General features: G+C 42.9%; 2 protein-coding genes across 3 annotated transcripts in view; one reads left to right on the forward strand and one right to left on the reverse strand.

The window, feature by feature from the left end:
- Window positions 1–1,638: 1,638 nt before the first annotated feature.
- TIMM9 (translocase of inner mitochondrial membrane 9) lies at window positions 1,639–10,560 on the reverse strand. Of its 2 annotated transcripts, none has more exons than XM_088473759.1 (4): window positions 10,362–10,560; window positions 7,276–7,340; window positions 5,783–5,878; window positions 1,639–2,442 (listed from the first exon to the last, which is right to left on the reverse strand). In XM_088473759.1, exons 2-4 carry the CDS (start codon window positions 7,312–7,314, stop codon window positions 2,308–2,310), a joined length of 270 nt encoding a protein of 89 aa, XP_088329885.1. In that variant the 5' UTR covers window positions 7,315–7,340; window positions 10,362–10,560; the 3' UTR covers window positions 1,639–2,307. The 2 variants fall into 2 exon arrangements, with proteins under 2 accessions (XP_088329885.1, XP_088329884.1); XM_088473758.1 differs by having other exon boundaries at window positions 10,392–10,557.
- A 2,617-nt stretch (window positions 10,561–13,177) lies between these two features.
- KIAA0586 (KIAA0586 ortholog) overlaps window positions 13,178–15,839 on the forward strand; it is a 150,923-nt gene continuing 148,261 nt past the window's right edge. Inside the window, exon 1 of the mRNA XM_088473708.1 lies at window positions 13,178–13,798. Within this exon, the coding sequence (XP_088329834.1) occupies window positions 13,309–13,798 (490 nt within the window). The 5' untranslated portion in view covers window positions 13,178–13,308. The remainder of the gene's footprint in view (window positions 13,799–15,839) is intronic.

Here is a 15,839-nt window from a genome sequence, read left to right on the forward strand (position 1 = left end):
ATTAATTATATATTGCCACCCCCATTTCAATGAATATAATTGAGAAATATTCCCCCCCCCTCCCTATATTTTTTATTATTTTTAATTCATTATTCGACCTGTTCCACAGTTAATCCAAATGTGGATGCTGTTACAGCCTCTTTAAACCAATTAAAATTACAGGCCAGAGTTAGCCGCTCTCATATGTTCATACTCAACACAATATATTAGTATATATAACTGTCATGTCCCCTATAAAGATTCTTTCGTTGTGTCATTTGTATTGTCCACTGTTTGTCAATGTATATGCACCGATACCTTTGAAGTATGGGAAAAAACGGCGATACATCCCAATTGCAAAATGGTGGAAACGGCATCATGATAGGACCATAAAAGAGCCCTGACTGGGAGACTCCATCTGCCATCCTGAGAAAGCCTTACAGGCGAAACGCGTCATTGCAGTTACATCGATCCCGTCACAAGCCACACTGCGCTAGGTGCAGCCGTCACGGGCAGTTTGCCGGCAGACCCCCAGCATCTCAGGATAATTAACCATATATGATTGGAGCAACTTCCCCCAAACCCTAGCGGCATTAACCGCGATCCAGGGCACGGACCTAATTTGGAGTGTGTACTACAAGTCTTTGGCGGCATTCACTGCAAACCTCAATACATTACTGATATTTAAGGGACATTGTGCAATACATAACTTAAACACAAAACGTTAAGCGGTGCTAATAAACTGCACCTTAAACATATATGTTTTATGTTACATATTGTACTCGGTATATGTAAGATTTTATGTTGTATACCGGTATTAGATCATTTTATTGATTATACACATTTTTATTCAACCACTAATTCATATTGCCCTATACAGATTTTTTTATATTTCCAATAAACTATTTATATTTCACACAGATTGATATTTATTTCTTTACATATTTCAAAGGCTATTGTATGCGCTGAGGGGGTCATTCAGACCCGCTTGCGAGCGCAGGATGCTCGCAAGCGGGTCGATTTTGCCCCACTGCGCAAGCGCACGACGGAGGGAGCTCCGTCGTGCGCATGCGCGAGACCCGGATAGCGACGGGCTCTCCGTCGCTACGGGTCTCGCACCAAAGGGGGTGTGCTGTCGATGTTGATTGACAGCACGCCCTTTGGTGGGCATGCCTGCCCAGACGGAGGCGTTCCCATGGGAACGCCTACCGTCTGAAGCCGGCCCCACTGACATCACTAGTGATGTCAGTGGGAGTGATTTTGGCTCTGATAGAGCCAAAATCACTCCAGGGCTTGCGGCAGCGAGACCTTACCGCAGGGTCTCGTCGCAAGCCCGATGGTCGCGATGGTCTTGACCATCGCGACCATCATCATGGACGCTCGCATAAGCTGTGGGTGGTCACCTACAGCTATGCGAGCGTCCAGGAGGACGCTCCATTTTCATGGAGGAGGGCCCTGATTCAGAGCGAGCGCTCTGGTCAGAGCGTTCGGCTCTGAATCAGGCCCTGAGTGTTCCCCCTATTGCCTTAATATACCACAAACTATGCCATCCCATGCATTTTATATGTAAGTTTACAAAGAACACATTTACTTAGGTGCAGTATGTATCGAGCCTTAAGTTGACGTTGAAATAAAGCTTCAGGAAGGCCGCGCAGAGAATGTGATTGTTTTGCAGTGGACTATAAATGTCCTTTATTCCTTTGGTTCTGGCCCTCATTACATAGGAATAAACCCTGTTCATTTGTGCCAGGAAAGAGGTAACATTACATGGCTGCAGAGGCACTGGACCACACAGAAGCAGGAAACCAGAGACTATAAGCCTGATATGGTTACAGTGTAGTGCAGTTACGTCATGCAAACTCACTTAATTCACCGATAGTGTAACAGGGAAACTATAACTCTACCTATGACGCAATTTAACATGGTCCTTTATAGCATAAACTTAATTCACAAACTATAAAACAATGGAAAATATTTGGCTTCAAACCTCATAAATAGCACTTACAGTAGATGCACAAAAAAACAGAATACAATTAAATGTAATTTCCAAATCTGCCCCAAAACCTAAACGGATTATTGATTTTTATTACAAAAGTATTGCGATATTCAATGGTGACGCATACTGGTGACTGCAATCCGTTTCCCTGCTTCCCATATTGAAATTTCCAGTCTGGTGAATTATAATCCTCTTTCGGCATGTCAATGGTCAGGTCTTCGGCACAGCTGGGAGCAGATCAGTGCACCGATACCTCTGTAGTCCAGCTTTTCCGGGCAGTATAGCGTGTTGTTTGCCAGCCCAATGAGACGATGAACAGCTGCCTGCAGTTGCTAGCGAGGCTGGACAACAAATCCTGCTTTGGCTGCTACAGCCTCGTTCTGCTGTATATGGTATTCCTGGAATCTCATCGATATTCTCTGGGTCATTTTCAGATATTTCTGAAGACAGTGCTCTGAGCAAGTGATCTAAGAGTGGGAGGCAGACAATTACATGTCAGTGATGTGTAACATACTACACGTCTGATTGTCTAATCATGATTAGTAGATAACTAGAAGGACCCATCCCCTAAATAAATAAGTTACATTACGCTCAATTGCTAGTAATGACATTCCCAAAGTGTTATACAAATCTGAGGATCTGAAGATATGAGGACAAGGGTTTAATCATGAGCTGACCAACTCCATCAGTGTATTCCCCTCTGGCCAGTCCCTACCCTGACTCACAAGCACATGAGAATTGCCCTCCATCATCTGCCAACTCGTGGTCATCCAGCTGATGTGGAACCATATATCCCAGCATGCCCTGCCAGTTTTAGCATGCACTAATAGCAAAACTGTGACAGTGCATGCTGGGAGGTGTAGTCCAAGCAAAAAATATGGTAGTTGCTCAATCAGCTTAATATACTACAGGTGCTTGTAAAGGGCGGGGTTTACACTGAACACAGAAAAAAGAAAATTGCCCCCCAGCACACTGCAGATAAATCAAAAATACTTGAATCCTACATGATAATAGAAATTCAGAGGTATTGGTTTACATACATTTGCAAATATATGAATAAGCGCTGGGCCGTCGTCAAGGCTCCTCTATACCAGCGTCCCTAAACTTAAGGGGTTCACGTCTGAGAAGCAAGGCACCCCAAAAAATTCCAGCCAAGGACCACTCCCAGGGCATCACACGAAAAGGGGAAAAAAGGTGATAGTGAAGTGTTAAGGGATAGGTGTGTAGTCCCACTGCAGCTGGAGGGCTGCAAGTTTGACACCCCTGCCCTAGCATATCAATGAATGAGTACCTGGGGAATCATTGCCTTACCCATATGGAAAAACAGGGTGGAAGAGAAATAACTTATTCAGGAAAATTATCCAAACTATTGTTATACAGGTTGAGTCTCCCATATCCAAATATTTCGAAATACGGAATTTTTTTTGGCATGACTGAAATAATGAAACCTTTGATTTCTGATACTTCAATGTACACAAACTTTGTCTAAGGCACAAATTACCTTCAGGCTGTGTGTATAAGCCTTAAAATTATTGAATATATTGTATAAAATGACCTGCAGGCTGTGTGTATGAGGTGTATACAAGACACAAATGCATTCTGTGTGTATATTTGGGTCCTATTCTCAGGATATTTCATTATGGTATGCAAATATTCCAAAATCCGGAATAATCCGTTATCCAAGCATTTTGGATATGGGAGACTCAACCTGTAATACAACAGAGACTATAATTGGTGACATAAGAGGGGAATAAAAGCAAATGCCTTCTCCCGGACCAGCAAAGGAAGGGCAGATACAAAGGGGGAGATGTACTAAGACTAAGGGCTATCCTAAGACTAAGATAAGACTATCCTATTAGGTGCGAATTGTGAGACGCGATTTTCACATCGAATTCGCATAGCGAATTCATTTTGCAATCCAATCAGCAACTCGCACTGATCAGACAGACTGAATTCACAACTTTCCACTCACACCTCCCTGAGGGTGAGAGATGGAAAGGAAAATCTTTATTTTAGAGGTTAAAATGTGGGGACACCGTGCTGAACCCCTTGGACACCCCCCCTCTCCCCTAATGACCAATTAGGCAATTGGAGGTTTCTAATTAGCGTCATTTTTTGGGGGGAAAAATAAAAAAAAACATTTCCTCAAATTACCCCAAAATAAACTTTTTCATTAGTTTAGGCACCCCAAATTTAGTAACAATAATTTTTTAGTTGAAAAATAATTGTTTTTATCATTTTTTTTTCCATTTTTCAAGGTGCCCTCAAAGTACCCCAAATTACCCTTTTTCCTACTTTTTTTTTGCATTTTTCGTTTAATTCATTTGAAAGTTTGTTTTTTATCATTTTCTTGCATTTAAAAAAAAAAAAAAAAAAGCACCAATCAGCCATTTGACACCACTTCAAAACCTACAGTACCTTCCTAATGGCCACAAACAGGCGTCTATACGGTCCTGCTAACAAAATTATCCATTTTGGGGGGGCTCCAGGATGGTCTCCGCACATTTTCATGCATTTCTCGCAAATTTCATTTAGCAGTCAATTCGCAGCCCTCCGCTACGAGTAGTGCGAATAGGCATTTTTAATTGGATTGGAGAATTCTCGGGAGCGCGCTTCGCGGTGAAGTGTGCGAGTTTAAAAAAAACAAACTCGCTACTCGCCATTCGCACCTAATTGGATCGAGCCCTTATCCCTCTCTAAAGTGCAGAGACCAAGTACCAAACAATCTCCTGCTATGTTAAAGGCTGTGTTTGAAAAATGACAGGAGCTGGTTGGTTGGTACTTTATCTCCCTTCATGGCTCACTACATCTCCCCCATATGTTAAGGACCATTTGGCTGCCAAAAGCTAACTATTGGCTCCTCTGTTATTGGTGGCGGACAATGGTTATTTCACCACCCGATATAATAAGTGTACGTTTATTTGGGGCAGGACCATCGTTGCCTCTTATTTCACACCATTGTATGTAATACTGTATTGTGGCAGTATGATCCCCTCGCTGGAGAACACTGTATAATATTTCAGCTCTTTATAAATAAGAGATAGGAAACCCCAGTTGAATACACCTAATGTAGAGCCAAGTACACGGAACACATCATTCCCTATTGGTAACACACTACTGAGACTTGCTGCTAAGTGATAATAAGTACACACAATGGATGTCAGCGCCAGGACCGCAAAGAGGGTGGAACTGCAGTCCCGGGCCCGCAGACTAGCAGAATGGGAAGTACCCACTCCTACCGCGTACCCAACCACTCACAGGAATACTAACAGCTCACATGCATTTGTATATATTTTTGTAATTTAATGTATGGTACACCTTGCGGCATAGCAGCTGTCTGTCTGTGTATACTAGAGATGAGCAGTTCGGTTCTACTCAGTTGTTTTTGCCAAATTAGCGCAAATTCCAATTTATCTTAAGGTCTATACAAAACATGCGAAAGCCGGATAGGCAATAACATGGCGTTTTTCAGATCTGAACGTAACAGAGTAGAACCGAACTGCTCATCTCTCGTATATATCTTGTTAAACTATACTCATCATTCAACTCTGTGCACCCAGGTGATTTTAGCTTCTTAATCATTAAATAAAAATAAGAAATTATAAACTACAGGTGGGGAAAGTCTTTCGCCTACAAGGAAAATATAAAAAAGAACCACGGAATGCATACATTAACCTCCCTCTTTGGTCAACCACATTGTACAATATCCTAGCAATGATTCCCTGTAAATATTTAATTTGTCCCATTGCAGAAAACGGAAGTCATTTGTAATCGCCCTCCCCACTGGCGCACAGACGGCACACTTACCTCTTCAGCCTTAACCTCACGTGTGGTAAAGTCTTTTACACAATCCAGAAAGCAGTTTTCTGTCAGTTTATTATATGTGCCAAGAAATTCTTTAAACTGTAATTAAAGTTACATGAACAGAAATTACATAGATATATACACACGAGTAGCACATATAATTTTTTTTAGCTTTCTCAAAATTAAGCTGTGCGTCACTCAGCAATAGAAGAATAGGTGCAAAGATGCATCAAAGAGGACACAGAAGAAGCATTAATGGTCATCCCACCAATAATACCCCTTTTCCACCAAAAACCCAGCTCCAACCTGGGACACTGAGCACGGATTGAGAACTGGTCGGAGTTGGGTTTTACCCTTTTCACACCGGCAGCTGGACCTGGGTTATTTCCCAGGTCCAGCCGTTCACACCGGGCCTGGGTCTTCCAGTGTGACAGTGGACACTTGGAGATGATGTCATCTCCAAGCGCTACTGAAACCAGCCAAGCGACTGGTTTGAGGCATGATCCAGGTCATGTTCTTTACACTGCAGCGTTACCAGGGTCTTTCCCAGGTAACAACCAGGATCGGATTCCTGGGTCACTCGACCCAGGGTTTTTTTTTTTTCCAAGGACCCTTTTACAAAAAGTCGCAGGAAGGATAGACCTGGCAATAACCCAGGTTATTGCGGCAGTGGATAAGGGGTGACCTTTACAACTTTCCACGTAATAACCAGTTGGAGCTGCTACACCATTTTTAATACGTCGTTCCCACTAATCAGCTATTTTAAAACTGGCCAGACATTTTATAAGCGTCAACTTCAAGTGGTCAGCCATATGGTGCATTCTGAGCAGCCATAGTTAGGCACTGTTACATACAACGTTGATCAAAGATAAAGAAAGTTATATTTGTTTTAATCATTCCAGAAATGTCTATTAAGTTCTAACAACAGTTAATTATCAACAACTTTATATCTGAGGACTTGAATGGGAAAAATAATAAAATCCATCATTGACATGGGAGACGGAGGATTTTCATACATGTACAATGGGTTTACCTCCACTCAATACTCAATCTCTAATTATTCTCCTTCAAATATAATATCAGTAAATAACACAGGACCAGAGATACAGTTGTCAAAGCTGTGCAGTTGTGAAGTGTAAAGGTGGGTACACACTTGCCGATAAACGACATATCGGGCGGGCGGTAGACCCTGCACGTTCCGGTGACCAACCACCTCATATGTCGTTCATCGGCACCATTGACCTTACTGGCGTTGGCAGCTCAGCCGCCCCGTCGCCTGTGCCCGCATGATCGACCCCGATGTCGGCCAAAGGGGGCGCGCATAGTGGGTACACACTAAATTATGTGCCCGATATGTTGGCTCGAACTACAAGATCGGACAACATATCGTCTAGCGAGTACCCGGCATTGCAGAATCAGTCTTGCACAAGACATACAGGTGACCGACTTGAAAATGTATATGAAAACCTGATCTACAAACTGTTTGATTTACTCACCTGTTTGACTTGATCCGATTCGGAGATCTGAGCTGCCATAATCTCTGGGGTTTAGAATCAGTCACCTGGTAGAACGGCAAATAAGACCATGTTAAATGAAAATGCAAAACCCTTCATTTATATGCTTTAATATAGAGACACATCCCCAGAAGTTTCAGGTCTCATTCACACACATGTAATGAGAGAATGGGGAAACACATATATAACAAGCTTGCTTCAGTCACTACCATGTTCTCCATGCGCTCGCCAGTCATGTTGTGTTCTCAAACTTAGAACTTTATAATGCAATGGTGGGGACGTGCCCATAGGAAACTGCTCATACAATTTTTAATGTGCCTCTCATGGGGGATGACGTCACAATGTCGACAGTCGTATGGCCGACAGCAATGTCGAAAGTTATATTGACATTGTGGATAGGTCGACATGGAACAGGTTATCTACAGAATGTCAACATGTTCAAAATATCGACATGTGAAATGTCAACATTCTGCGGGTCGTTGCTCAGTGATTATTAAATTATACAACATTCTGTGTTTTGTGTGTTTTTTTTTAGATTTCCTTTTTACAGGCAGACTACAAGCATTAGCATTAGCAGGCTTTAATGTCCAGGCATGCTGGCAATTGTGCTTCGACAAGTTCCATCATGCCGGGGCAAGCTTGCTGTGACCTGTAGGGTGCCAGTAAAGAACAATATTACTTTACTATTTATTTATTATCATCGACCCAAAGTCCAGGGGGTGTGGGGATGGGCTAGTTGTCCCTCGGAAGGGTAGACACTTTTTTTGGGGGGGGGGTTGTTGCGCTGCTTCCCCTCGGGATTCCAGCCCTGGACTGACCGGATTGGCGCTGATTAATGTTATGACAGTGGGACCAAGCGCTGTCTGTCTTCCCTGCTATAGCATTATCCTCCCCCTACTGCTCCAGCCTGGTGCAGGTTTTTGGAAAATAGAAGGTAGCCCACGCCATTTTTTCCCTGTTTTCCATTACCAGCCCAGACGCAGAGGTCTGGGCTGGCTATTGATTTTGAGGGGAGACCACTTTTTTTTTATTTATCCATTTATTTACTCAAACATAACGAAACCGCAGATTAACATCCATTTTCAGCCCCACAAAAGGCATGAGGGATGAATCGGGAGAAGAAATGGACAAACCAGTTTCAGACTTCTATAATGTTCGGGGGATTGGGATCGGAGCTCCTAATCCATCAGGTTCAAAAATCTTTTGATATAACCAGACGATCAGGAATGGATGAAACCAGATGTTGTGTGAGCGTACATACTCTACCAATGTAGGACCAACTGGTAGGTGGATTGGATGAGAATTGGACAAGGGTGTACCCAGCTTTAGTCTGCGCGTATTGGCATACAAAGCTTCTTTACACTACAGCAAGGATCAACTGGCATTAAGTAAAGCTCAATCTCTATCAACCCATTATTTCTTTGTGCTTGTTCTGCCAAACACTCAGAAATCTTTACCATCCACTTTGAAATCAACACCAAACCTCCTACATGTGTCTTTATTACATGTTTTTATACTGTGCTTATATATTATGCAGAGCTTTACTGAGAATGCATTCACATCAGTTAAGCTCAAAATCTAAGTTCGCCCCCATACAGAAACACGCAGACGAGATCTTTGGTCTGGGTAAGGAAAATGGAGTAACTGGAGAAAACCCATGCAAACACAGGGAGAACACAGAAACTCCACACAGAGTGGGCGATTCAAATGTTTTGCCGGCTGCTTTTTTTGTTTAAGACGCCCGACACAGCAATTCAATTGTTGCTCTGTCAGGGCGCGTTAGCCTCCGGCGCTGGCATTTCTGCACGTACTCAGGAGGGTACAAGCAGAAATGTGTGAGAAACCCACCGGTTAGGAAGCGCTAACCGCAGTTAGCGCACCCTAACCAGAATTTTAGATGGGTTTAGCCGTTTTACACAGCTAAATCTGGTCTCACAGGGGGCGAAGCGGGCGATAATTAATGAGCGCCCAGAACAATTGAATAGCAAAACTGGGCGCTCATTAATTATCATGACTTAAAAAACATTTGAATCGCCCCCAGGGAGCTATGGTAAAAACATAACCCATATATATATATATATATATATATATATATATTTTCTGTCACTGCAAGTTGGAGATATTAGAGGCATTTTGATAACATTATGTTCTAAAGTGTACGTTTGGGTGTGTTGGGTGAGTGGGCATTGTGGAAAGCTTTAGAGAAGCTTTGGGTGAAGGTGGGTTTAAATGCCATGCGGGGAAATCTGAAGGGGGTTTTGGATTACATGTGGGAACTCTTCCTTAATTAAATGGATTGTTTTAATTAATTACTGAAATTAGGTGCAATGTGTGGCACTTTTTTAAAGGTCAGAGCCTACGCATGCAGCCCTTATGGAACAGTAACTGATGCAAAATCACATGCTAACTTCATGCAGGTAATAAATATTACAACCACCACACCAAAATTACAAAACCATAAATTTACCCTACATTACGTATTAGGGAATGGACACTTATACAGCATCACAACGCCATAAATTGGTTATAAAGTATTTAACAAAAAAACATACACATCCAATGTGATCTACATCATAATTTAGTCACCATATTTTAGTGACTTGGGGTGACCTTGAATAGGAAATCACTGCAAGGTCATGCGATTAAATTGTTACTATAAAAAGCGATACTGCACTTATACAACATGGTTACGTTCATTATCCTATCCAATGCAATTATACATCTGCATACACTGAATGCACTAATCTGGTATGTGTGTGTGTGTGTGTGTGTGTATATATATATATATATATATATATAATTTTTTTCCAAATATGTAAAATAGCTAGGTAACACGTGACTCTGCAGTTTCAGTGGAACCATAAGTACCACCCTGCCCTGATGGAACTTTACACAAGAGCTGGGAAGCTGCCTGAGCCATTGATGTACATGAGGCTGCTATAGTGACCTGAGATGGTCACTGTGCACACTAACACTGCTGAGTATCAGAATACAAACAGCTGTATTCTCCTCATTGCACTGACAGCTCCCCTACCCCACCACCTGAGATCATCCACCCCGGCACTCACTGTCACTGACCAGCTCCCTGCAACACTCACACTCTGATCTCGCTGCTGCTGTGCTGTCTCCTTGCCGGGGAACACGTGGGCGGAGCGACCTCTATTCGCAGCAGCACATTCGTCCTTGTATAGAACTTATCTGGGAAAATACAAAATACAACTAACTAAGGCCTAAAGCATTACATCTTCTTGCTTTTTAGTCTGGTGTATTAGTATGATCTTTTTCTCTAATGTTAGCTTTACACTTAATGTTTTAGCACGAATGATCAGATACTTTTACTTTAGGTTGCTAAGCAACTCCAGTGTAATACTGTTAGCCTTTCCGCGGAAACAGTGACAGATATATATAGTTCCTATGTTTTTTTTTATTGTCTGAAATTCTGAATGTTCTCTAGTATGACAGCATTGAAAGATTAGGATTGTACACTGATTGCCACTTTAGGTCAGCTTCTTACATCTTGGCACATATGGCTGAATTGTATTTAGATGAATTAGATGCTGTATAATTGCATAATATCAACTATATTATATATGGGCTGGGTCTGATTTGGGAGTAGACCAAAAAAAAAAAAAAAAGTAACTTTGGGCCACATTGAGACGTTTATGAGATGTATACACTGCATATTTACCTTTTCTCCCGGAAGGGTCGGAAGACTCCCAAATTTTCGGGGAGCACCCCGGAAGAGTATCCGGGTCTCCCGCCTACTCGCTAATGAAGTGTTCAGGATGGGGAGATAAATGCAGGGAATCACAACATAATTACCTGTATGGAGGGGGCGGGACTAAATGACGTAGGAATCCGGCCCTGCCCCCTGAAGCGACCACTTGTGTCTGCTCTCCGGGCATCAACCGGGGAACAGATAATAAAAGTAAGTAAGTATAATACACTGCCGATATCAGATGTAGTGGAGCGATTTTTTTGCTACTGTGCATGCGCCCCGATTGTTTCCGTGTAGAGGTGCAGCTATTATATCAGGCGCACGCGGGGAGAAGTGTATTAAACATGTAGTGACAGGGAGGTGAGAATACACGCAAAAATGGCCCATTCAATGGGTATGTTATGGGAGTGTTGCAGGTTATTAACACAGGCGCACAGCCACACACATAGAAGATCAGACACGGAGGGGAAAACTGCACCTGCCATAGGCATACCACCCAACATTTCGGGTGGTATGATTCGGGGACTTCCCCGCGCCGGAGATGTGTGCTTCTGAAAAGGGGCATGGCCTATTGGTAAAGGGGACATGGCCCCGTTTACAACACCCAGATTCCATCCTCACAGTGAAGAGACGCTGTGCCTGCACGCACCGCAACTATTCACCCGTTGCTCTGCTTTGCAGATCAGCGTTCAGAGTGATCTCCTCCAACTTACCCCACCCACCGCAGGACACTGGGCCCGTGGGTCAGACAGCGTGGCAGTCACTGAATAGTGGGACAGTTGGGAGGTATGCCCAGGGCTGGTGCAAGTTTCGATGATGGCATCTAAGGACCCGCACCAATCATCTGTCTGAGGGCAGCTGATGATGCGATTCGTGCTGAATCGCATCATCGCGGCCCCGCACCAGGCAACACAATGCCGGTAATCTCGTCATTGTGTACCGGGGGCGGGGCCGCGATGACGTGGTCGTGCCTATCGTCCCACCCTCAAAATCACGACACGCCCCCCCCAGCTGTGCCGAGCTGGCTGCCTCTCACGGGGGGGTACGGAGTATCTGCTAGTACATCCATAATCATTTTATACAGCATTAGGGATGAACATCAAAGGATGTACCATCACTGTCCCGCTGTCCCACCTGCAGGCAGCAGTGTGCGGCGGAGGGGGGGGAAGCATACACCGCTGCGGGTATGCAGAGCGAGAATAGATGCTGTACACATGCGCAAAGCATCTATTCACAGTACGGGAAGCCTGGGGGCAACCAAGAATCTAGGAGATGCTGGGCACGCCCCTTAGTTATGTAAATGAGGGGTGTGGGGTAGTCCCGAATCCTCAACTATTGTTGGGAGGTATGCAATAAGAAAAATTTAATCCAAGATTACCAACTTCAAGATGGCCAACAAACTGGTGACATACCCCCAATTTTTTGCCCCCCACTCCCATATCATATGTGTAGACACTGGATTAATATTTCCTTCCTAATTTCCTTTTTATAAGGGTGTTTCCACCTGTATGGACCACTCTGTATAAAAACTAACCAATTGTCAATAAAAAAATCCTCATTGGTATGGCTTGGTTGGATATAAAAAAATACACTTTAATAAAATAAATCAAATAAATCAACTAAACACGCACAATTACAAAGTTATATAACACCGTAAATAAAGAAATAAAAAGTTATAAAAAATGGATATCCTGCAATAATAAGGAGTACATCACTGATGGTACACCCTTTGATGTTCATCCCTAATTCTGTATAAAATGATTATGGATGTACTAACATGGAGTACATTAAATAAATGAGAAATTGGAAGGGTTAAATAAACTGGTGCACCTATATCATTTTCTGAGCTACAATACAAGTCAACAACACACGGTCACAAACAGGAATATTGTTGTTTCTGCCCGGAACACAAACTTGCACGGAATTTCTAACCGTTACTGTTTGTAGGCAACAAGCAACAAGCAACCAAAGTGCTCATTGCAAGAGACCGATTTAGTCAGCTACTTTTTGTCCCCACTATAGGAGACATGTTTGTGAGGACATTTTATGTATTCCCAGTACATATTGGTCTTTGGAAATATGGCCGCCACACGAACTACTGTGTTGTCACTTTTTACAAAACTGTGTATTGCACTCTCATTCTCTTTTACTGGAAACTTTGAAGGATTGGCAAACATTGTCAACTTGTGCGCTTGTATTTGTTTCCCCCTGACTGAGAATTAGCAGCCTAACAGCGGGAAGTGACCGGGTAACAGCAGTAGTGCCCGGAGAGCAGTGTCCCGCTGCCACTAACAGCGATGGGGGAAGAATTCTCAGACATTAGCTTAGACTCTATGGCCAGCACCACTGCTAGTGATGTACTGATCCGTTCCACCAGTGTCCAGATGGCAGGACCACTGGGGAAGGGAGCAGCAGAGGGAAGCAGAGACCTCACTGCTAATGGGGAGCAGGAGGCAGGTGGTATCAGCCAGCTGGTGCTGAGTGCCCTAGGTGTGGCAGGAGGTGCTCATCCCTTGGGGGCTTCCAGTGACAGAATGGGCCACAGTCATGTGGGACCCTCAGAGGGATCAATGAGGAAGGCAGGACAGTGCAATCCAGGCACTCCCTCTGCAGGGCACCAGGGTATTGGGGTAAGCCAGATACACATCTCAGCGAAGAGACTGCGGGAGTTGCCGGCCCAATTCCCAGACTTTGCTTTAAGGAAGCGGGATCCTACATATGTCCCCCCGGCTCTGCCTGCTAACCGGTATCCTGCTGTCAGGTTCACCCTAATGGATGGCACACCAGGTATGATTATACAAGAATTATCTAAGTATAAGAGAATACCATACTATGCATGAATCCATTCTGAACAACAGGTGGCCCTGGGCACCATTTCAGGGGCCACGAGCCTTCATTCTTTGCTGCTATATTATCAGATGTTTGTTATCGCCTGTAAACATTGCTTCTTGGACATGGAAATGGCTGCTGTTATTACAGATGGTTGTTTATTTGAAAAATTAAATTATTGTTTAACCTTTTCCTGAAATCAGTGGTAATGTGTAGCCACTGAGGTGTATGCGGTTACCTGTCTCCGCTTTAACCTATATAATGCTCTGTGTAACCACAGATAACAGTATGCCCCTCAACCTCAGGCTGATATGGTATGCTGGAACCTTACATCCAGAGGTGCCACAGGTTACCATCCTTGTGCCATATAACATTAATTTAGCTATGTTTAAAATACTACATTATATTTTAATAAGTCAATGGCAAATGTTATGTTAACATGAATAACCCTTGTAAAAATGGTGTTTGCAGATTTGCTCAGTAATATGTGATGGCTGAAGTAACTAACTATTTCATTCTATAATATTGAATGTAGGTTTCATGTGCATTGCATCTGTATTTATGTTAGGCACAAAGGTATGTTACACTGCAGATTTTAGTTTGCTGACTTGAGTGGTTCTTATGCTTCTGGTGTTTATGATGGTAAAATAGTGCCACCTTGTGGCCAAATGATGACCCAACTAATAAAAAATAAATATATATATACACACACACACACACACACGGCCAAAATTGCAGACACTTTTTGAAATTTGAATGTTTTTCAACTTCAAATGCTTATAAAAACTGTTACACTTCACTCAGTGCAAAAATTCATATATCAAATGAAAGTAAATTTAATGCTTAATTCAACACAGTAAACAGAGGTAAAATATTTGCATTACAAGGGAAGTTATGCAGTAAAATCAACACTTAGGGTGAAAATCCCTGTGTAGTTATGATGTTACTGTCCTATCAGTATTTTGTTGGGTATCCTTTATTTTTCAAGACAGCAGCACAGCGATGTGTCATTGAGCCAAACAATGTTTGGTGCTCTTCCTTCTTTTTTATGTGGTGCCATGAGACAATTATAGCCTCAATTAATTGTCTTTTATTGGATGGACGCCTCAGATGTACCAGTTTTTTCAAACAGAACCTCAAATGTTCTAGGGTTCAGGTCTGGGCTGTTTCCTAGCCATCCCAGCACCTGTATGTCATTCTCTGTGAACCCCTTTTTGCATTTCCGTGCATTGTGGCAGGGAGCTGATCCTGCTGGAAAAAAAATGGGGCATTGTCTGGAAAAAGATCCCTGATAGAAGGTAGAAGTTTTGGTTGTAGGATGGTGTCAATGTACTTTCTGCTGTTCAGTGTGCCATCTATGACATAAAGGCGGCCTACAGCATCTGCTGTCATACATGCCCAGATCATAACACTTGTAAGATTCTTTGTTGTCGCTTGAATAAAATCTGTATGTTCCTCTTCCCCGATCCGACGTCTCACACATTTTCTCCCATCACTACCAAATATCGATATCTTAGTTTTGTCACTCCATATCACTTGTTTCCACTGACCTTCTGTCCATGCAATGTGTTCTTTTGCCCACTGTATTCATTCTGCTACTGCTTTTTATTCAGCAATGGCTTTTTTCGGGGAATCCTACCTTTTAGGCCAACCTCCGTTAGTCTTCTCCGTTCCTTTCTTGCACTGACAAAAACACTAGTTGCACTCAGGTCACTGCTAATGGCCGCAGATGACATCCATCTGTCCCTGACGCAAATTCGTTTTATTCTCCTATCATCAACAGCTGTTGTGCACTTTTTCCGGCCTTTTCCTTCTTTGTTTTGTATAGATTGTGTTTCCTGATAGCGTAAACAAAACTTTCGTACTCCTGATGTTGTCACATTCCCACCAACTTCTCTCGCAATTGCTGCATACGAAAGACCATTTTCACTTAACACCACAATCCTGGATCACGTCGCTGTGCTGCGGTCTTGAAAAATAAAGGATACCCAACGAAATA

The sequence above is a fragment of the Taudactylus pleione genome, unplaced genomic scaffold (assembly GCF_031769625.1).
Source record: "Taudactylus pleione unplaced genomic scaffold, aTauple2 ptg000139l, whole genome shotgun sequence".
In the NCBI taxonomy this organism is placed as follows: Eukaryota; Metazoa; Chordata; class Amphibia; order Anura; family Myobatrachidae; genus Taudactylus; species Taudactylus pleione.